The sequence below is a fragment of the Dreissena polymorpha genome, chromosome 1 (assembly GCF_020536995.1).
Source record: "Dreissena polymorpha isolate Duluth1 chromosome 1, UMN_Dpol_1.0, whole genome shotgun sequence".
Classification (NCBI taxonomy): Eukaryota; Metazoa; Mollusca; class Bivalvia; order Myida; family Dreissenidae; genus Dreissena; species Dreissena polymorpha.
The window spans coordinates 40,125,999-40,150,171 of NC_068355.1; the positions used below are offsets into that span (position 1 = coordinate 40,125,999).

Below are 24,173 nucleotides of genomic sequence, written 5' to 3' on the forward strand. Positions count from 1 at the left end.
TCTACATTGTTTTCAAGGTTTTTCTTTTTTTTTTACCTAGTGACCTAGTTTTTGACCCAGCATGATCAAGTTTCGAACTCGATCCAGGTATCATTGGGACAAATCTTCCGACCAAGTTTATTGAAGGTTGGACAAGAAATGTGACTTCTAGAGTGTTTACAAACCAATTGTGGATGACAGACAGACGGAGGACAAAGACCGATCCTTCAAGCTCACCAGAGCCATCAGGTGAGCTAAAAAATATACTTAACACACATATTTATTCAATTTCCAATCTGTGTCAGTATTTAGCAAGCATACATTTTACTCCCATATGTCTAAATGTCAAGCCCCAAATGTGCTACATGCCCTAACAGACCTATTTGGAATGAATCCCCCTCCCCATCCCCCGTTTTCAACTTTGAGTATAATGTTTTTATTTACGCCACACACACCATAATATACATATAAGCCTTTTAGATCTGACGGGTGCAGCTGATATGGTGCTTGCTCGCTACCATGCGGTCCTGAATTTGATTCTCATGATCTTCAGTTGTTACAGCAAGTAATTTTCTACCCAGGCAATAGACTTGAGTGTGATTTTTAGGTTCCATAATTGCCGTTGATTCAATCAATGTAAAATAAATAAGTGTAAACATAACCAACATTTACCTATTTGGACTTTAATGCTGGCGCCCTCTGGGTCAATGTTTGGCATAGGGGCACTTGTCACCAGAAGGTTGGCTTCCACCAAATTACTGGACCGGAGGCAATCAAAGTGGAACACAACCGCCTGAAACAAATTCAATCACAAACTACTGGACTGAAGGTAGTCAAAGAGGAACACAACTGCCTGAAACAAATTCAATAACAAACTACTGGACTGAAGGTAGTCTAAGTGGAACACAACTGCCTGAAACAAATTCAATCACAAACTACTGGACTGAAGGCAGTCAAAGTGGAACATAACCGCCTGAAACAAATTCAATCACAAACTACTGGACTGAAGGTAGTTAAAGTGGAACACAACTGCCTGAAACAAATTCAATCACAAACTACTGAACTGAAGGTAGTCAAAGTGGAACACAACTGCCTGAAACAAATTCAATCACAAACTACTGGACCGAAGGTAGTCAAAGTGGAACACAACTGCCTGAAACAAATTCAATCACAAACTACTGGACCGAAGGTAGTCAAAGTGGAACACAACTGCCTGAAACAAATTCAATCACAAACTACTGGACTGAAGGTAGTCAAAGGGGAACACAACTGCCTAAAACAAATTCAAACAAGAGCAGGCTACAGAAGAATACTGAACATCGTTTAATGAAATAATGTGTGAATTAGTTTGGTCAAGTGTTTAATTTATCCTTCTGGACATGTGCTGCATGATATGGATAAACTCTTTTAAAGCAAAATATGACTGTAGGCCTGATCCCTCTGGACTGTCACCCTTTAAATACTGCACACAAGACACTTCAAGGATTGTTATCTCTTAGAACTTCCAAAATTATGTAAGTGACCCCCTTGACCTTGACTTTGTCCCATTCATCTCCCTCATCAGAGGTCTTGTCTTCATAAAGACAAAGCACCACGGTCAATAAAAGCTTCCAATAAGTATGTAAGTGACCCCCTTGACCTTGACCCATTCATCCTCATCAGAGGATAGAAACCAAGCACTGTGTCAAAAACAAAACCTCAACAGTAAACAGTTTAAAACATTTCAAATGAGACCAAGTGTGTATGTGGAGTCACAAACAGATGGATGGACAGGCTGGGCAAAAACAATTCATAACCCTCATCTTAACACTTTGCATGCTGGGAAATTTGTCGTCTGCTAAAATGTCGTATGCTGAATTTATAAAATTAGCAATTTCTTTGATTTTTTTCAAAGAATACTATCAGAATAGCAAACAGTTTGGATCCTGATGAGACGCCACATTTTGTGGCGTCTCATCTGGATCCAAACTATTTGCAAAGGCCTTCAAAATTCGGATCCAGCACTAAAAGGATTAAATTCATAGAGGGAGAAAGTGGCCCTAAATCATCAACATGTGTACTGGGTGATTATGGCAGTATTTAGACCGGGGCATGAATTGACCGTGGAGAGGACAACTATACAATATTCTGCACCAAATACTTAACTACTGACCCATGCAGTTTCAGAGATTTATTTTGGTTATTTACTATGTATTTAACCCCTAGGGAATGGCCAGTTTTGACCCCAGAGGTATAATTTGAACAAATTTAGAACAGGGTCCTTATATTATGTTACACACTAAATACTAAACCCCTATAATTTGTGGTTCCAGAGAAAATATTGTTCAAGTCATTTACTTCAAAAGCCAATTTAACGTCTGACAACACACAATAGACAAAAGGCAGTCGCATAATCTCACCTGATCATTGCTTAGGTGGTCTAAAAAGCTTACAAGTGTTTGGTGACCACTGCTATTTGATTTTTTTCATAAATATATTGATTGAAAATCCCAACAACCAGAAGGTTTCATATTTATAACATGTGTTTAATAAAAATATTGACCAAAGCAACTGTGTTTCAATTTCCATTGGTATGTGTAAAATACTTATGTTTACGACTTAAATAGAACTAAATAATCAAAATTATTGTGGGACAAGAATCCTTCAACAAGATGCCATTAATATTAAAATATTAAGGAATATAAATTACCATAAACAGCAGCAACACTATCCTTTTCCCAGCCATTCTTCTACAGTAACTGTGGTATCCACAATAGGTTACCAAACAAATGCAGGTAAGTTACACATCAGTGAATCTCAGTGTCACTCACTTTCCTTTTTTTCTTGTTTTCCTAATGCCAGGCCTACATGACATAAACTATCTTTTTAAATGCCTTCATCTTTTCATATTCTATTAAGGAGTATACTATTTATTGAAAAAGATGTTAATAAAAATGAATTATTTAATAACATTAATATCAGATTTTTTTTAATTGCCCAAAATTTATGTTTCTTTTGAAAAAAAAAGTTAATACCAGCAGTAGACACACAGGCAAATTATTTGTATTACTCTTTAGAATTTTACATTTTCTTGCCTCACTGTTTCTTTGAATGCAACTTAAATATTTTAATTATTGCACAATTCACAATGTCATCATTAAACCTTCAACAAGCTTTATTACTTTAACTTTAAATAAACATAATAATATAGGTGTTTTTCTTTGCCTACAGAATACTAAACAAATTTTTGTTAACTTTCTGTTATCTGCAATGAAAAGGATCCTGACCTAGTTGTATCATGTGTAAATTGATACCCACGACTAGTTGTATGTTTTCAAAAATGGTAATTTTAAGAAATGTGATACCAAAAATGTCTCCATTTGTATATATCTAAAGATGCCTGTTGGCTACACCTTGAGACCATTGTCAGTTATGCTAGCGATTACTTCACACTTTGCATGCTGGGAAATTTGTCGTCTGCTAAAATGTTGTCTTCTGAAATTTCTAAAATTGGCATATTCTTCGATTTTTTCAAAGAATACTATTAGAATAGCAAACAGTTTGAATCCTGATGAGACGCCACAATCTGTAGCATCTCATCTGGATCCAAACTGTTTGCAAAGGCCTTCAAAATTTGGTTCCAGCACTGAAAGGGTTAAGTGTGACTTTTACTCAATGGCAGACACAGCTTTTCCACACAGTGAACATTAGCGGTATATTATTTTAAAATTGCATGATGAATGATGAAGTAACAGTCCAGACACACATGGTTTAATGACCAAATTTAACCTTTGACCTTCAAGAGTAACCTTGATCTTTCAGTTTGGGTGAAGGTTGCTATCTATAACATGCATTCTCCATATCGTGAATATTTAACAATTTCTAGATAAATCATGAAGCTACAGTTTGAACAAGCTGTTTTGTTTAAAAAAAATAAATCTTTCAGTTCACTTTTGAGGCATGAAGACCTATGTTACACACGACACATCATCTTTTGATGGTGGACATCAATGGAAGTTATTTCAAAATTGCATAATGAATAACAAAGTTACAGTCTGGTAATTCTGTTATGCACAAAACCCTTGCATGCCAAGACAAGCTATTGTATGGCCAAATTTAATAAATCATTTCTAAATAATGCCTTGCTCTTGAGGAAGGAAGACGGTTGTAACCCACAACACCCTCATGATGGCCATTGGTGGTAAGTTTTTTGTTAAATGACATGATGAATGACAAAGTTTCAGTCTGGACATGCTTTTTTTTTAAATAAAAATTTGATCTTTGCCCTCTAAGTTCTGACAAGTTTTTTTATGCCAAATTTGATCTTTGACCTCTTAGTCACCATGACATAGACCTTTCAGGGAGATGGGTGTTACACGCCACACATTGTCTTATGATGAGGACACTTCTTATAAAATCACACCATGCATTTAAAGTTACCATTTGGTCAATCAACGATGCATACACAGGCCTTCAGGCATGCACATACACACAATCAACTATTTCAGACAGCTATATCAAGCTTTCAGAATATGAGCTCAACAACAATGCTGCATAATTATAATCAATTATTTTTTTCTAAACAAGCAAAATAACATGATGTACTTATTATTCTTATTTTATTCTTTAGATTTTCACATGTGGGGTATTCAATTATCTATATTGGTTATTTACAGAGATTATTAGCTCAGCGTTTTCGGACCTTTGACCTAGTGACCCCAAACATGGGTGTGGCATGTAGAACTCATCAAGTTGGATCTACATATGAAGTTTCAAAGTTGTAGGTGGAAGCACTTTGATTTTAGAGCCAATTTTAAGGTTTTAGCACGACGCAGACGGCGGACGACAAGACGAGCTGGCTATGACAATACCTCGGGTTTTCTCCGAAAACGCCGAGCTAAAAATGTAGCAGGTTACAGGTTAAAATTTTTAATATTGGCACACCTGTGAATTGTGCATTAAACGTATGAGCTGGTATTCCTGCAAATACAAAAGTCTTGCAGCATTAATTTGAAATCATTTTCAAAAGAAATGCCTGTATTTTAATTTTATTTGTTGCTTTTTGGTTGTAAGATTACTTAACAAATTGTTAAGATAACTATAATTAAGTATCTATATTTGCTATGTGCATTAGTAGTGATCATGTTACCTTCAATATCAATCTATTATCTCAATAATGAAATAGTATCATTTGTCTCTACCTATCACAATAACAGCATGCTTTATTGCAATATAACACTTTTGAAACCTCAAAAGTGAGCTTTCAATTTTTAGGAACTTGTTCACTATAACCATAGCAGAAACTTATAAACTGACAAAGAAATCATAATTGAGAAATAACAAATGAGCAATAGAAATTGAGAGATGATAATTGAGCCATATAATTGCTGCAAAACATACTACATTTTAATATAAGCCTTGTTCTGAGAAAACTGGGCTTAATGTATGTGCATAAAGTGTCATCCAAGATTAGCCTGTGCAGTCAGCACAGGCTAATCAGGGATGACACTTTCCGCATAACTTGATTTTCAGTAAAGAGGGACTTCCTTGAAACTAAAAATACAATAAAAGCAGAAAGTGTTATCCCTGATTAGCCTGTACAGACTGCACAGGCTAATCTGGAATGATACTTTACGCACATGCATTAAGCCCAGTTTTCTCAGAATGTGGCTCAACTATTATCATAGCTTCCCCAACACAATTGCTGCAACTCACACATTAATTTTCAATAAAGTACACTGTTAGTTCACTGTCATTCTCACTTTGCGTGGGAAGGCTGCTATAGTCCATAACTATCATGAACATTTAACTCATTTGTTTTAGACCCATCAAACAAATTTATCATGGTTAACCCCCACTGTTTTGTTTATCCCTTCATCAAAAGGGCGATAAAATATCACTGCTTATTTACAGTGCCTATTTACATTCTTAACCTTTTTGTTAAAATTATCCAACACTGATCACAAGAATGACAAAAAGATCATCACCATATTTAGGGTTTAAATGTAATCTATATTCAACCAGAAATATAAACAAACAATACTTTAGAAATTTAAATAGTCAACACATGTAATTTCAATGAATTGTATCCACTATCTATTGCACTGACACCTGTAACAGGTACCCTGTAACATGATCACTGATAATTCATATCAAATGTGTGACCGCATTTTACTGCATGACAGGCTCACATTATGCTGCTGCTAAATAACTCCTTTTGTTTTACTATCAAATTTCATACAAAGATTCTTCTGAACTATTTAAAGGTAGGTAGAGTGGGGCGAGAGCGTTTCAAATATTCAAATATGGTAAATTAAGTATGGATGTGGGGAAAGGGGTATCAACTAAGGTGAACAAGGGGCAAGGGAGTATCAAATATGGAGAAAGACGGAATTTTGGGGCAAGAGGGGATTAAAATTAATTTTAATCCCCTCTTGCCCCTCTTGCCCCAAAATTCCGTCTTTCTCCATATTTGATACTCCCTTGCCCCACAAGAGGGGATTAAAATTAATTTTAATCCCCTCTTGCCCCAAAATTCCGTCTTTCTCCATATTTGATACTCCCTTGCCCCACAAGAGGGGATTAAAATTAATTTTAATCCCTTCTTGCCCCAAAATTCCGTCTTTCTCCATATTTGATACTCCCTTGCCCCTTGTAATGAGGACATTGGTGTGTGTGTGGGGGGGGGGGGGGCAAGAGGATATTTAATAAGGACATTGGTGTTGGAGGGGAGGGAGTTAAAAGGACATTGGTGTGTGGGCAGGGGCATAATTAATTGTGTGTTGGCGGGGGGGGGGGGGGCAAGAGGGTATTAAATAAGTACATAGGTGTGTGCGGGGGAAGGGGGGGCAAGAGGGTAGTAAATAAGAACATTGGTGCATGGGGGGAAGAGGGTATTAAATAGGGACATTGGTGTGGGCGGGGGCATTATTAATAAGGACATTGGTGTGGGGAATGGAAGGGCAAATAAGGACATTGATGCAGCTCCGTAAAGGTTGGTCAAAAACACGGTTAATAGGGGTGACTGCAGCTCCAATTCCAATTCATTAATTTTGGGGTTTACATTTCAAGTGACATTATGATTTAACTACAACAATCAAAGTAGATAATTGTTTGTTTACATATTTCTACGATGATGTCAATAAAAATAGCCCTGCTAGTAAGGTAGAACAGAATGGTTAAAAATAGTGAGCAGCGTAATACAGATTATTAGAATGATGACTTCTTTTGCAAGTATAGATTAAGCATGTTTTTGTCATCATTCTAAATGTATATATTGAAGATTATTTTTTACAGAACTGTGAAGAAATATGCCAAAGTGTGACACTGAGATATCATATTCGATATTACACACATTTGTTTAATGATCAACTAATTACTGGTTCTACCAAGAAAACAAGTTGTTTGACACAAGAAAATCAATAAAGTGATCGGTATTGAAAATCGTATTTTATAGCTTACAATAATTAAACAGATTGGGTATGGATTGTTAAAGAAATTTTTGTTCATTTATATCATATCAAACATTTTACATAATAGTTACTAAAAAAAGTTGAACTGTTAAACACTCAGTATCCTAGTACAAATGTTATCCTCTAGTACAAATGTTATCCTCTAGGACAAATGTTATCCTCTAGTACAAATGTTATCCTCTAGTACAAATGTTATCCTCTAGTACAAATGTTATCCTCTAGGACAAATGGACCAATCCTTGAAATTGATTTTTTAAACAAGAATTGTTGTATGGATGAAGAATGTGAATATAAGACAATAATACCTTCACTTTGCATATTCTCATATTTATTCGTAATTATCCCCCGCCATAGGCGCAGGGATATTGTTTTGGCGTTGTCCGTCCGTCCTTCCGTCCTTCCGTCTTTACGTCCGTCCGGAGCCATATCTTGGAAGTGCTTTGGCGAATTTCATTGAAACTTGGTATGAGTATGTATATGGATAAGAAGATGATGCACGCCAAATGGCATTGTACACCATCAGTTAATAACAGAGTTATGGCCCTTTGTATCTTGAAAAAATGCTTTGTGTGTGTGTCCGGAGCCATATCTTGAAAGTGCTTTTGCGGATTTTATTGAAACTTGGTATGAGTATATATATGGATAACAGGATGATGAACACCAAATGGCAATGTACATCATCTGTTAATAACGGAGTTATGGCCCTTTGTATCTTGAAAAAATGCTTTTTTTGAGTGTCAAATATAGTACTTTTGTGTCCAGAAGAATATTGGCGGGGGATATCAATTTAACGAATTTGCTTTTTGTTATCAATATAAAATGCTTTTTGTATTTTCAAAAAAGAAGCCAAAACTTTTTTTGAATTTTTAAAAATTGTGACCAAAATCAAACTTGTATTATGTTTATTCACAACAGCAAACAATTAAAACACGCTAACTAATTGTCTAACAATCCTGAAAACCAGCAAACAACTTATATCTTACCCGCAAGCTCTCTAACAATGTATCTTTTGCACTGACCCCAGACCCAAAACTGAATTTTAAGGGCTATAATAAACAGGCACACAATGACCTTGTTCCACACTTAAACAATATTGAATCTTGACAACAAATATGTTCAAAGATCACCCTACTATTTTATTATATTCCCATGTTTAGCAGACACTGTGTCCCAGTTTGTGCCCAGGAAAGGTTACCATAGAGACAATGCAGCAGGATTATAATAAATACTGACTTAACCCCACCCCACCTCAAAATTCTTCGCTGCTATTCAATGAACAGGTTAAAACACAGCTCATTTACTCATTTGATTATCAGGCACTGTGTCCCAGCTTACAGGTTGCCATGACACCTGCTTTACAACAGTTTTAAACTCAGCCCAGGCTCGAACATGTTTATCCTGAGTCATGTCAGTGCTGGATAAAGTTCTCAAGAAACAACCCTTAACCGCACTTAAGCCATTACTTACGGATTTACAAAAGACTGGTTCAAACTTAGTTCATCACACAAACAATTACAGCCCATCTACTCACATGTTTATCTGGCACCGCACTCCAGTTGGTGCTGGACAGGTTACCATAGAAACAGCGGGGCACAGAGGGCGGTAGGTGGATGTGGGGATGGTCAGCAATCATGTTCAGCATCAGGATGAAACCCTGCAGGGAGTGGATGGAGGCTGGAAGAAGAATCAATTACAGTTATTTTATCTGATTTCCGTAAAAGATTTCACGACCATAGGCACAGTTGTTAAAACTAGCTAGATGCCTGTCGGCAACACGTCAATCATATTGTCAAAAAATGCTTTAACAAGCTGAATCTTAATATGTTTGACATTCAGCCTTTATGGTGACCTTGACCTTTTCTCAACAGGAGACCCACATCGACATGGTGGATATTTGTGGTAAATTATTCTAAATTACTTGAGGTTATGATGAAATTAAAGTCTGATCAAGCTGTTTTCTGTCAAAATTAAACCTTTGACCTTTATGTTTGACCATGAACCTTGAGGTACATACCTGGTTATTACACATTACATACTGGGTCAGCATGTAGAACATTTGTTTTAAAATTATTTTTAAATTGTGTGATGTATGTTGAAGTTACAGTCCTGACAATGTTTTATGGGCGAATTTAACATTCAAACTTAAGTTTGAATTTTGGGATAGGAAGACACATTTTGTATGACACAAAAAGTCATAAACATGGATGAACTGAACCTTAAAGAGTTCCAAAGTGTGGATCCATGAAAATTCCAAATTTCTACAGTCTTATGGCTCCAATTTCTTCTCATGTGAAGTCTTAGCAATGTAGCAAGCTCCATGTAAAATCACCCTCTTGTGATAATGAAAGTGAGTAACTACACACCCTCCTGTAATAATGACAGTCAGTATCTACTAACCCTCCTATGATAATGACAGTGGGTTACTACTCACCCTCATATGATAATGACAGTGGGTAACTTATAATAACTCACCCTCATATGATAATAACAAAGCAACTACATACAGAATATTTCGGCTCACCCGATAAGATCCTCAGATGAGCCATTCTCCATCTACTTCACCAACCTGTTATTGTATTTATCATTACACATTTACAACATTCGTTGAAATGTTACTAAAATATCTAGTTTTCAATTATTTTGTGTTTAAATATTTAATATGATAAACACCACGGGCGAACAAAAACATTGTGACGTTAAGTCATGCAAAGCGCTTAGGTTTGCTTCCATCTTGTTACACAACACAGAAGTCCAGTTATAGTTATTTATTCAAATTACACAAAGACGAAATTAGGCCTAAATTAAAATTGAGTTTGTTTGCCCTTTACCGACCGACCCACTTTTTACCCCCCGACCCAAAAATTTTTATTGCGATTTCTGAAAACGTATTTTTTTTATTTTCGTTTTTTTCGCCGATCATAAAAGAACCGACTGCAATATTTATTCGTGCGCGTATTTATATCCCTGTCCATTAGTATCGCCCCTGACCGATCTAGGTCGCTCCGATGGTTGGAATTTCATATGCCCCAGAATAGACAGTAATGCAAGCGTCTATAACCAGCATCGCGATCATTCTATACATAGAGGGTGACGTCACTACGTTATTGTCAGTAAGACCGGTGTGACACAATGGCATCGCGATCGGCGGTGTTCCGTGAAAATGGCCGAACGACATCATACTTAACTATTGGTTCGCGAAAGTAGTCGGACATATACAAGTTTACGTTGTTGTACACATGTTGTTAATGTGATCCAAGATGGCGGACAATTAAAAGAAATAACGGTGCTCAGCGAGGACAAATGACTATCGAATTTACGACGGACATCATATAATTAGTATGGATTAATGAAAAGAGCGTGTCATTCTATGATGGAGCATACGTTTTAGATACAAATAAAACTCTTTTTTTTTGGAAATGTATGAACTGAATGTCACAGAACAAGTTTTTGAAAATTGGAATGCAGTCTACTCGCAAAGAAAAATACATCTAACAGTTACAGGATTATCGTTCGAAAATTTAAAATCAAAGACAAACATGATTTGATTTATATGCAAGTGGATCTGTGTTTAATCAGATTCATGTGCATATTCTGCTTTATTATGTTTGCCACACTAAACAGTTTACTGTAAGTGAAATGGATATGTAAAGGTAAACTTATTTAATATATTAATGTCTCCTAGCTAAATACATCGACAACACTCAAGTATATATGTTTAAAGCGTTAATATATCCACAAACTGAAACTCACAGCCTTAATTTGTTTCCCCAAATCAAGTTTTCATGCTTATGTTAGTTGCAATAATACAACTCCCAGCTATTGACCCTCTGAGCTGTACGTATGTACTCATAAAAGCTCAGAGCATTCAAGAAGAAATAATGCTTTATAATAATGTTCAGTTTGCCCTTTTACAAATTTACTTTGCCATGCCGAGACTATGCACTAACCGGTCAAACACTTAAAATTGAGGCCTGTAAAAATTTCAACTGGCCTGTGAATTGTTTCTCCTGGTAGGCAAGTCTGGCCTGTAAAATGTGACGGTCTTTCGCCATGTCTGAATTTTTCCATTAAAGGCTTTGGGCTGTCTTTCTACACTCCTTCAATGCTTGTTGCATGCTAATTAAGCCCAATTTAGGGGAAAGGTTTAAGTTAAAAATAAAAGTTGTCTGGCTGTTAAATAATCACAAATGCATTTGAGCAATTAACATCATATAATGAACAAATATTTGATGTAATAACACACAAGCATGCATTTGATATTAATATATGCAAGAAACAGCAAACAAGACAATGTTAAGCTACATAGGGCTTCGTACACTGCAACAGTGCTTTAATTACAGTGTTTTAAATATTCATAGACTATTAGTGTATTAAAAGTATAATTTCTCAAATAAAATAAAATAATTTTCCTACCTACCTACCCACCTGTAAAATTTAGGGTCGGTAAAGGGCAAACCAACAATATTTTAATTGTGGCCTTATGCTGTTTAAATAATAATGTTTAAACAAACAGTACTTAACATGTATTTGGTATTTTATTAATAGAAAAAAGTAGTCTGTCACTGGAGAGTGACTGACGGATATTCAAGGTCACGTGGTCATTAGCCTATTAACTTTTGGGTTATAAGGTTACCTGATTATCAGGCTGATATAAAGGCATGTGACAGGATAAACACCCTTCAATGAAAATGATAGTGGGTAACTTCTCACCCTCCTATGATAATGACAGTGCGTAACTACTCACCATCCTATGATAATAAAGCAACTACTCACCCTTCTATGATAATGACAGTGTGTAACTACTCACCCTCCTATGATAATGACAGTGTGTAACTACTTACCCTCCTGTGATAATGACAGTGGGTAACTACTCACACTCCTATGATAATGAAAATGGGCAACTACTCACCCTCCTATGAAAATGACAGTAGGCAACTACTCACCCTTCTATGATAATGACAGTAGGTAACGCATCACTCTCCTATGATAATGACAATAGGTAACTACTCACCCTCCTATGATAATGACAGTATGTAACTACTCACCCTCCTATGATAATGACAGTATGTAACTACTCACCCTCCTATGATAATGACAGTATGTAACTACTCACCCTCCTATGATAATGACTGTATGTAACTACTCACCCTCCTATGATAATGACAGTGGGTAACTACTCACCCTCCTATGAAAATGACAGTATGTAACTACTCACCCTTCTATGATAATGGCAGTGGGTAAGTACTCACCCTCCTATGATAATAACAGTAGGTAACTACTCACCCTTCTATGATAATGACAGTAGGTAAGTACTTAACCTCCTGTGATAATGAAAGAAGGTTACTACTCACCCTTCTATCATAATGACAGTGGGTAACTACTCACCCTCCAATAATAATGACAGTGGGTAACTACTCACCCTCCAATAATAATGACAGTGGGTAACTACTCACCCTAAAATAATAATGACAGTAGGTAACTACTCATCCTCCTATGATAATGACAGTGGGTAACTACTCACCCTCCTATGATAATGGCAGTAGGTAACTATTTACCATCCTATGATAATGACAGTGGGTAACTACTAACCCTCCTGTAATAATGACAGTGGGTAACTACACACCCTTCTTTGATAATGACAGTGGTTAATTACTTACCCTCCTATTATAATGACAGTGGGTAACTACAAACCATTCTGTAATAATGACATAGGTAACTACTCATCCTTCTATGATAATCACAGTGGGTAACCACTAATTCTTCTATGAAAATGACAGTGGGAAACTACTCATCCTCATATGATAATGACAGTGGGTAATTACTAACCCTCCTATGATAATGACAGAGGGTTACTACTCACCCTCCTATGATAATGACAGTGGGTAACTATGCATCCTCCTATTATAATGACAGAGGTTTACTACTCACCCTCCTATGATAATGACAGTGGGTAACTACTCACCCTCCTATGATAATGACAGTGGATTACTACTCACCCTCCTATGATAATGACAGTGGGTAACTACTCACCTCCTATGATAATGACAGTGGGTTACTATCCACCCTCCTGTGAAAATGACAGTGGGTAACTACTCACCCTCCTATGATAATGACAGTGGGTAACTACACATCCTTCTATGATTATGACAGTGGGTTACTACTCACCCTCCTATGATAATTACAGTGGGTTACTACCCATCCTCATATGATAATGACAGTGCATAACTACTCACCCTCCTGTGATAATGACAGTGGATGACTACCCGCCCTCCTATGGTAATAACAGTGTGTAACTACTTACCTTCCTGTGATAATGACAGTGGGTAACTAATAACACTCCTATGATAATGGGCAACTACTCACTCTCTTATGAAAATGACAGTAGGACACTACTCACCCTTCTATGATAATGACAGTAGGTAACTACTCACTCTCCTTTGATAATGACAATAGGTAACTACTCACCCTCCTATGATGATGACAGTATGTAACTACTCACCCTCCTATGATAATGACAGTATGTAACTACTCACCCTCCTATGATAATGACAGTGGGTAACTACTCACCCTCCTATGATAACGACAGTATGTAACTACTCACCCTTCTATGATAATGACAGTGGGTAAGTACTCACCCTCATATGATAATGACAGTAGGTAACTACTCACCCTCCTATGATAATGACAGTAGGTAAGTACTTAACCTCCTGTGATAATGACATAAGGTTTCTACTCACCCTTCTATCATAATGACAGTGGGTAACTACTTACACTCCAATAATAATGACAGTGGGAAACTACTCACCCTCCAATAATAATGACAGTGGGTAACTTCTCACCCTCAAATAATAATGACAGTAGGTAACTATTCACCCTCCTATGATAATGACAGTGGGTAACTACTCATCCTCCAATAATAATGACAGTGGGTAACTACCCACCCTCCTATGATAATAACAGGGGGTAACTACTCACCCTCCTGTAATAATGATAGTGGGTTACTACACATCCTTCTATGAAAATGACTGAGGGTAACTACTCATCAATGATAATGACAGGACAGTGGGTAACTACTCATCCTCTTATGATAATGACAGTGGTTAATTACTTACCCTCCTATGATAATGGCAGTGGGTTACTACTAACCCTCCTGTAATAATGACAGTCGGTAACTACACACCCTTCTATGATAATGACAGTGGGTAATTTCTTACCCTCCTATTATAATGACAGTGGGTAACTACTAACCCTCCTGTAATAATGACAGTGGGTAACTACTCATCCTTCTATGATAATCACAGTGGGTAACCACTAATTCTTCTATGAAAATGACAGTGGGTAACTACTCATCCTCATATGATAATGACAGTGGGTAATTACTTACCCTCCTATGATAATGACAGTAAGCGACTACTTTCACTCCTATGATAATGACAGTGGGTAACTACTCAGCCTAGTATGATAATAACAGAGGGTTACTACTCACCCTCCTATTAAAATGACAGTGGGTAACTACGCACCCTCCTATGATAATGACAGTGGGTTACTACTCACCCTCCTATGATAATGACAGTGGGTTACTATCCACCCTCAATGACAATGACAGTGGGTAACTACTCACTCTCCTATGATAATGACAGTGGGAACCTACACATCCTTCTATGATTATGACAGTGGGTTACTTCTCACCCTCCTATGATAATTACAGTGGGTTACTACCCACCCTCGTTTGATGACAGTGTGTAACTACTCACCCTCCTGTGATAATGACAGTGGGTAACTACTCGCCCTCCTATGTTAATGACAGTGGGTAACTACTCACCCTCCTATGATAATTACAGTGGGTAACTACTCACCCTCCTTTTACAAAGACGCTAAGTCATGCATAACAAACAATGGTCACTTTTCTGAATACTTTAACATACAAAAAGGTGTTAGACAAGGCTGCCCGCTGTCTCCCTACATATTTATAATTTGTATAGAATTATTGGCAAATGAAATAAAAACAAATGAAAATATTTCCGGTATAAGAGTGAAAAATACAGAAATTAAACAAACGCTCTTCGCAGATGACGCATGCTTCCTTCTGGATGGATCAAGATTATCATTTGAAACCCTTATTGCAACCCTTGAAAAATTTTCAAAAATATCAGGCCTAAGATTAAATAAAAATAAATGCACTGTTCTGCGCATAGGACGTATGAAATTTTCAAACATTATTTTCTGTAAAAAATACAATTTTTCATGGACATCGGAAAGTGAAAAAACGTTAGGTATAACATTTTTGAATAACACCAAAGATTAAAGAGTTTAAAAATTGTCTCGCAAAATGGCAAAAATGGAAACTAAGTTTAATGCGAAAAATTACAGTTTAAAAAACATTCGCCTTTCCGAAACTTATATATCCTTTAACAGTTTTAAATAATCCAGACAATGAAATTATAAAAGACATAAAGAACTCAATGTTTCATTTTTGTGGGATAATAAACCAGATAAAATCGCGAGAAACAAAATTGTTCAAAACTACAAAAATGGAGGACTCAAAATGATTGATCTCGAAAATTTTATAGACGCGCTAAAATCAAGATGGGTGAAAAGGATGTTATATCAACCAACAACAAAATGGGCAAAAATTTACAGTGACATGCTTGAAAATAATGGCAATCTCTTTATCTTTAAATGCAACCTAAAATCATCAAATATAGACTCTTTGGAATTGAAATCTAAATTTCTAACTGAATGCTTAAAAGGATGGTGCCGCGCGAACTATAAAGAAAAACAGACAATCATAGGGAAAGAAATACTCTGGAACAATTCAAATATATTTCTATTGAATAAAACATTGTTTTACAAAACATGGTTCGATCGAGGTATTACACAAATAGAACATATCTTTAACTACAGGAACAAACATTTTCATACCTTCACAGAACTTCAAGAATTATATGATTTGCCCCGTTCTGATTTTTAAAATACCACACGTTAGTTGGTTGTATACCAAAATGCTGGAAAGAAAAAAATAACAATGAAGAAAGGTCATACGTGCCACCTAGTTACCTTATTAATAGAATCACCCCGACAACAAAAATATGCAAATTTATAAACAAACTGTTAATAGAGAATACACATATAAACAACAACAAACAAGAACACAAATGGGAAATGCTTTTTAATAAACAGTTACATTGGGAATCAATATTTACAAATTATATTCAAATCACAATAGATTCCTCCTTAAGAACGTTCCAGTATAAATATATGATGAACATTGTTCCCAACAACGAAAATCTGTTTAAATATGGCATTGTAGAATCTAGTCTCTGTGTTTTATGTTCAATGTCTGTTGAAACTAATATGCATTTGTTTTGGAATTGTCCTAATGTTCATATTTTTTGGAACAACATTGAGACATATATAAAATCCCAACTTAGCATTTGTACTGATTTCAAATTGTCTTATGAATGTATTTCACTTTGTAATACTTTTATCAACAATAGAAACTGCTCAAACTGTATCAATTTTATTGTATTACTAGGAAAATATTTTATATTTAAATGCAAATATCAACGATGTCCACCAATTTTTCAAAGATTTTTGGAATATTTTAAATACAAAATAAAAATCGAAGAGATTATCTCAAGCTGGAAGGGTAAAACTGAAAAACATAATCAGAAATGGAATAATTTTGTGATTTAATTCTGTTTTCTTAAATTTCAGGGAAAAAAGAAGATAAATATGTTAATATATCTACTTCATATGCTTTTCTACTTGTATTTGTTTGTGTCCTTCATTATTTAAAACATCACACCTTTTTTCATGTTCATGTATTCCATATGTTTATATATATATGTACTTTTCCCTGTGTAAAATGATGTTATGTGCATATATTATGTAGTGAATAAAGTACTAAAAACGGAAAAAAAACACAAAAAACTACTCACCCTCCTATGATAATGATTGTGAATATCCTCTAATCACCATGAGTCGAGAGGTTCAGAAAAAAAGTCAAAGAATTTCTGAATTTATTCAAACAATGCCGCAATAAACAATGTATCTTTAAAGATTTATTTCATTTCCTTTAATTCTATGTCAAAAATGTTTATTTACAGCGTGTTTAAACACGCAAAGCCGATAGTTCTATACACACCTGCAAATTACATCCACTACGAGCATTGTTTTGTGGTGTTGAGACGTCACATGCGAAAAGCAAGAGTACTCGATTGCAATAGGCATTGGGCCGACAAAACTTCGAAAATTTGATTCACTGAACATGCTTATTATTATCAGAAACTGAAAGATATATTTAACTTTTTTATAACGTCTATTTACAATTTAACAATTTTCTGTGAAGAAGGTCAATCTTCCTTTGAGCAATATTGACACGACAAAGTGTTCAAGAATTGAAAAAAAAATGTTTGCATTTTTTTCAAATTAAATTTTGTAATATATGTTACTTTTAAAAGATTAAAAAAAATTAGCATCCAATCGGGACAGTGTATACCCACTGAACATATGTATATCGTCATGTCAACTTTTTTCACAGATTTGTCCATGCAAGATTGTCTGGGAATCGTGAACAAGTAAAATAATTTCTTTAAAATAAATCAAATACATGAAAGTGTTGTGTTTACACTAGCGGAGTGGTCTACTATTTAAGCGCAAGTTTCATGAAGAGTAACGAAAAAAAAGAGAATGAAATAGGCATAAATTTGGATTATTTCAGTTGAAGAATGATTTTGAAATGCAATAACATTGGTGTTTTCCTTATTTTAGTCATGTCTGTATTTATTTTCAAGCGTAGTAATGTTAGTAAAACAAAATACTCGCAGTGCATGCTTACGATGTCATCACTAGAGCCATGTTCTTAATGTAAACAAAGTGAACAAAATTAGGCTATGCTCGAAATAAGGGAATCATTTGATACTCATATTCCTATGATAAGACAGTGGGAAACTACTCACCCTCCTATGATAAAGACAGTGGATAACTACTTACCCCCCTATGATAATGTTATTGATTAACTGCTTACTCTACTATGATAAAGACAGTGGATAACTACTTACCCCCCTATGATAATGTTATTGAGAATCTGCTCACTCTACTATGATAAAGACAGTGGATAACTACTCACCATCCTATGATAATGAAAGTGGATAACTACTGATCTTCCTATGATTATCAGTGGGTAACTACTCAACCCCCTATGATAATGTAAGTGAGTTACTGCTCACCTTCCTATTATAATGACAGTGTGTAACTACTCACCATCCTATGATAATGACAATGGGTAACTACTCACCCTTCTATGATAATGACAATTGGTAACTACTCACCCTACTATGAAACTGACAATGGGTAACTACTCACCCTACTATGATAATGACAATGGGTAACTACTCACCCTACTATGATAATTACAGTGGGAAACTACTCACCCTCCTGTGATAATGACACTATGTAACTACTCACCCTCCTATGATGATGACAATGGGTAACTACTCAACCTCCTATGATAATGACAGTATGTAACTACTTACCCTTCTATGATAGTGACAGTGGGTAACTACCCACCCTCCTATGATAATGACAGTGTGTAACTACTCACCCTTCTATGATAATGACAATGGGTAACTACTCACACTTCTATCATAATGGCAGTGGGTACCTACTCACCCTACTATGATAATGACAATGTGTAACTACTCACCCTCCTATGATAATGACAATGGGTAACTACTCACCATCCTATGATAATGACAATAGGTAACTACTCACCCTGCACTGATGACAATGGGTAACTACTCATCATCCTATGATAATGTAAGTGAGTAACTGCTCACCCTCCTATGATAATGACAGTGGGTAACTACTCACCCTACTATGATAATGACAATGTGTAACTACTCACCCTCCTACGATAATGTAAGTGGGTAACTACTCACCCTCCTATGATAATGACAATTGGTAACTACTCACCGTACTATGATAATGACAATGGGTAACTACTCACCATCCTATGATAATGATAATGGGTAACAATTCACCCTCCTATGATAATGACAATGGGTAACTACTCACCATCCTATGATAATGAAAATGGGTAACTACTCACCATCCTATGATAATGACAGTGGATAACTTCTCACTGTCCTATGATAATGACAATGGTTAACTACTCACCGTCCTATGATAATGATAGTGGGTAACTACTCACTGTCCTATGATAATGACAATGGTTAACTACTCACCCTTCTATGATAATGACAGTGGGTAAGTACTCACCCTCCTATGATAATGACAATGGGTAACTACTCACCCTCCTATGATAATGACAATGGGTAACTACTCACCGTCCTATGATAATGACAGTGGGTAAATACTCACCCTTCTATGATAACGACAGTGGGTAGCTACCCCAAATTCTTTATAGAAAATAATATATTCACGAGTGGCGAAGCCATGAGTGAATATATATATATATTATGATCACAAGTGAATTAAAATCGATATTCCATCGAATCCAACAAATTTTCTTTTTATTTTATGCTTTTTTTCTGTTTATTTACATTGTAAAAGTGTTTAACTGGAGAATTTCGCTGGAATAAGAACGTCATTTGGTTAAAAAAAAAAGATGTCATATCACAGTAAAACAGTGAAAAATATATATAATTTTCAATGTTATTTTTCACCGTTTGAAACAGTGAAATATAAGTTTTAATTCAGTGAAATTTCTCTATTATAAAACCACGGGAAAGCATAAAATAAAAAGGTTTACTGTGATCTTTACCTTTAAGAAAGTTACAAGGCTGTTGTATGTGACAAGTTGAATTTTATGACAGATGCAGATAACGACATATGCCCTTGAGAATTTATTATAATGTCAGGCAGGGACACAAAATCAAATAACGCCAATATTTGGAAATGGTTGGAAGCTGTAAAAACAAGATTTTAAAGAAATTTTCAGCAAAAAGTCAAGCAAAATATTTTGGTATCAGAAGCATCAAATTTCATTTTCTAATTATTATAGAAAATACGTATTTTCACTTATGAATATGACATTTCAAGAAAAACTCCCAACTTTAAATCAAAACTCTACTGAATAAAACAGGTGCAATCTTTTTGAAAACCACATTGCATAAGCTGCTATAAACACAAGCCAGCTAAATATTCTTGGAAAGTTTATATCCACATAATTTGTGTTTTTTTGGAAAGCTTATACACAAACTCAAAATAGAAACAGATTTTTCCAACAACAAAATGGTAAATTTAAATGTCAAAGCAACTCTTCTGAGTATTTATGACTCCACTGAAGACATAACATTGATTCGAATACTAATGGTAAATAGATCATTTAGGGACATAAAAGTGAGCAATAAGTGCTTTTCAAGAAAGTGATTTGAGAGATAATATATATATTTGATGTAACCATGGTAACTGTGCTCTTGTTTATCAAGTATCTTTTAGGAACATGGTGTTGCTAAATCTTCGTCAGTAAAGCTTTCTGAATAAATATAAGAGAGGCATTAAGTTCATTTGCAGAAAATATTGATTCACTAATAATAATAGATAGATATAACATTAATATATTTTCAAACTGAAAGCACACATTCTTTAATAGTATAATTTATTTGTATAGTATAAGTTACAAAAACATAATATTGAAATGTTTATCATTATATCATTTTTAGAAATGTTATTGTAATATATTTTTATGTACGGTAATTGTTTATATCCGTTATGATTTTGTATAACCTTTAAAAAAGACATAACTGCCACAAAGTCTATTAAAGTTCTGAAACAAAATGTATTTTTGTTGATAACTTTTTTTTTCTCCATTTCCTTGATTAATGTATGATCTAGATGCCTCACAATGTACTAATTATATTTCGGTAAAACAATTCTAATACATTTTCTAAGTTTTAAGGAAAAAAAGCTTAACAATCAAATGTCATTAAAGGTAAAATGAAACTTGTCATAATTAATGGAAGTTTTTAGACTTATTGCAGGATTTTCTACCACAATACTTCAATGATTAAAATGGGATGCAATCAAACCTCTAGTGTATAAAACAACATAAGTTTCATCCTTCAAAAGAAAAGAGTCAGCAAACTAATAACATGGCTATGGTTGATTAGAACATTTACCTCTGAGCAACCTTAAGGTAATGACTAAGCCATTTAATTGCCTATATTTGTCAGATACAAACCACCAGATTATTTGCTTATTTTAAGTTTTTATATTACTTATGCTAATTGCCTTTTCAAAGAGAGTATCAATCTTACTTTAACCCTTTGCATGCTGGGAAATTTGTCGTCTGCTAAAATGTCGTCTGCTGAATTTCTAAAATTAGCATTTTCTTCATTTTTTTTTTCAAAGAATACTATCAGAATAGCAAACAGTTTGGATTCTGATGAGACACCATGTTCTGTGGCGTCTCATCAGGATCCAAACTGTTTGCAAAGGCCTTTTAAATTTGGTTCCCGCACTGAAAGGGTTAAAACAAGAGAGCAATGATTGCCCTAAAGTTTCATCAATATTGAGTTATACATGTAGAGTAGTGTGTACACAAAGTCTTCCGAAGTATCTGACCTGTTGACCTTGTGTTTGGAAACACTACCCAGATTCAAACTTGGTAGACATTTTCAAGAAAAATATTCTGACCAATATTTCATCAAGATTTAGTCATAAATGTGGCCTGGATAATGGTAACAAGGTTTGTTCCAAGATAAGAAATGGTGAGGGTTTTTTGACGCAATTGACCAAGATTCAAACATGGCCTAGATTCTTTAGATTGCGAACAAAAAGTGATTTGTACTATGAAATGATGGCAATTAATTCAGTCGAATGTTGCAGTGATTTTATTGTTGAAAAAAATTGAAAACAAATTTTTGTAAAAGAGTAATTTCACTGAGGACTGTGTTGTGTGGGACACAGGAAGCTGTGCTTCCCAAAAATCATACTTTTTTGGGTAATGGAACTGAAACCATAAAGCAAATTCTTGATGCCACAGCCACAACCAAACCTGTACATATTAAGTACTACACGTCTTTGAAAGCAAAAAAGACATTCAAGAAACGCATTACATGGCTTGGTTATGAGGGCTCCTGTTGTAATGTCGCAGTGCTAAATACGTCAAAAAGTTTCCTGTCATATTTTAAATTGTTTTGCTTTAATACACAATTTCAACTACATGACACATTGAATATTCTGGCATGATGGAACAAGATTTATAAATCAAGATAAGGTATTTACTTAAATAATAAAGCTAATTTAACTGAAAAAATATAAAACATACAACTCTTTCAGTGCTGGAACCGAATTTTGAAGGCTTTTGCAAACAGTTTGGATCCAGATGAGATGCCACAGAACGTGGCGTCTCATCAGGATCTAAACTGTTTGCTTTTCTAATAGTATTCTTTGAAAAAAATCGAAGAAAATGCTAATTTTAGACAATAGCAGACAACATTTTAGCAGACGACAAATTTCCCTGCATGCAAAGGGTTAAATACATATTGATATACTTAGTACCAAAAGCCCTATTCAATTACCAAAAGCGCACTGGGTAGATGCGTTAACTATAAATGTTAGTAAAAGCCCTATTTAATTACCAAAAGCGCACTGGGTAGATGCGTTAACTATAAATGTTAGTAAAAGCCCTATTTAATTACCAAAAGCGCACTGGGTAGATGCGTTAACTATAAATGTTAGTAAAAGCCCTATTTAATTACCAAAAGCGCACTGGGTAGATGCGTTAACTATAAATGTTAGTAAAAGCCCTATTTAATTACCAAAAGCGCACTGGATAGATGCGTTAACTATAAATGTTAGTAAAAGCCCTATTCAATTACCAAAAGCGCACTGGGTAGATGCGTTAACTATAAATGTTAGTAAAAGCCCTATTTAATTACCAAAAGCGCACTGGATAGATGCGTTAACTATAAATGTTAGTAAAAGCCCTATTTAATTACCAAAAGCGCACTGGATAGATGTGTTAACTATACCGTAAATGTTAGTGGCATTATTACGCTCTTTTGGTAAATCTAGTAACCCCTCTTCATTATCATATTTTTTGTTTAAAGAATACAGTATACCTAAAGAAAGGACAAGAAAGGTGCATTTATGTCAGGTCCTTCAGGTCCAATGAATTTTCAGGGAGTTATTGTCCTTTTATATTAATTAATATGTCTAATTTTCGCTTGGGTTCGGAATCTTAGGTAGTAATTGTCAGAATTTCATGAAATTTAACATGCACTTTCCTGTTAGGATGGAGATGGCCACTTATTGTTTGGTCGTTCTTCTCAGTTGATTTACTGCCCTTGAATAATATTTCCTTGGAGTTAAATGTATATCTTGATATTGGCTGTAGATGTGCATATTGGAGTGCATATTCAACTCCAATAACTTTTCAGAAGTTCTTTCCATTTGATTTATAATATGACACTTTCTATAATGAATATTATGTTTGTTGGTCAGATCACAGGAATAACTGATCTGAATACATGAACCTTTTTATGCAGATTGCCTACATGGTGGAGATCATGAACATATTGTCATGTTGTTCCGCATCAATTAGTTTGCAGAAAGTTATTGCCCTCTTAACAAGAATTCAAAATAATTAACCTTTATATAGACAAAGTATGTCACCAGGAGGGATCCATCAGTTTCACTGATATTATTGTTCTTTTTTAGCGCTACATATAAATTGACTTGCTTGCTTCAAACATGTCAGAATATATACAAGCC

The 24,173-nt window shown here is 35.0% G+C and overlaps 1 protein-coding gene across 1 annotated transcript in view; it reads right to left on the reverse strand.

Moving 5' to 3' along the window:
- LOC127877414 (uncharacterized) overlaps positions 1-24,173 on the reverse strand; it is an 88,448-nt gene that overhangs the window by 51,818 nt on the left and 12,457 nt on the right. The window contains exons 3-4 of the mRNA XM_052423274.1: positions 8,962-9,104; positions 652-772 (exon numbers count right to left, since the gene is read on the reverse strand). Coding sequence (XP_052279234.1) covers positions 652-772; positions 8,962-9,104 — 264 coding nt within the window. The remainder of the gene's footprint in view (positions 1-651; positions 773-8,961; positions 9,105-24,173) is intronic.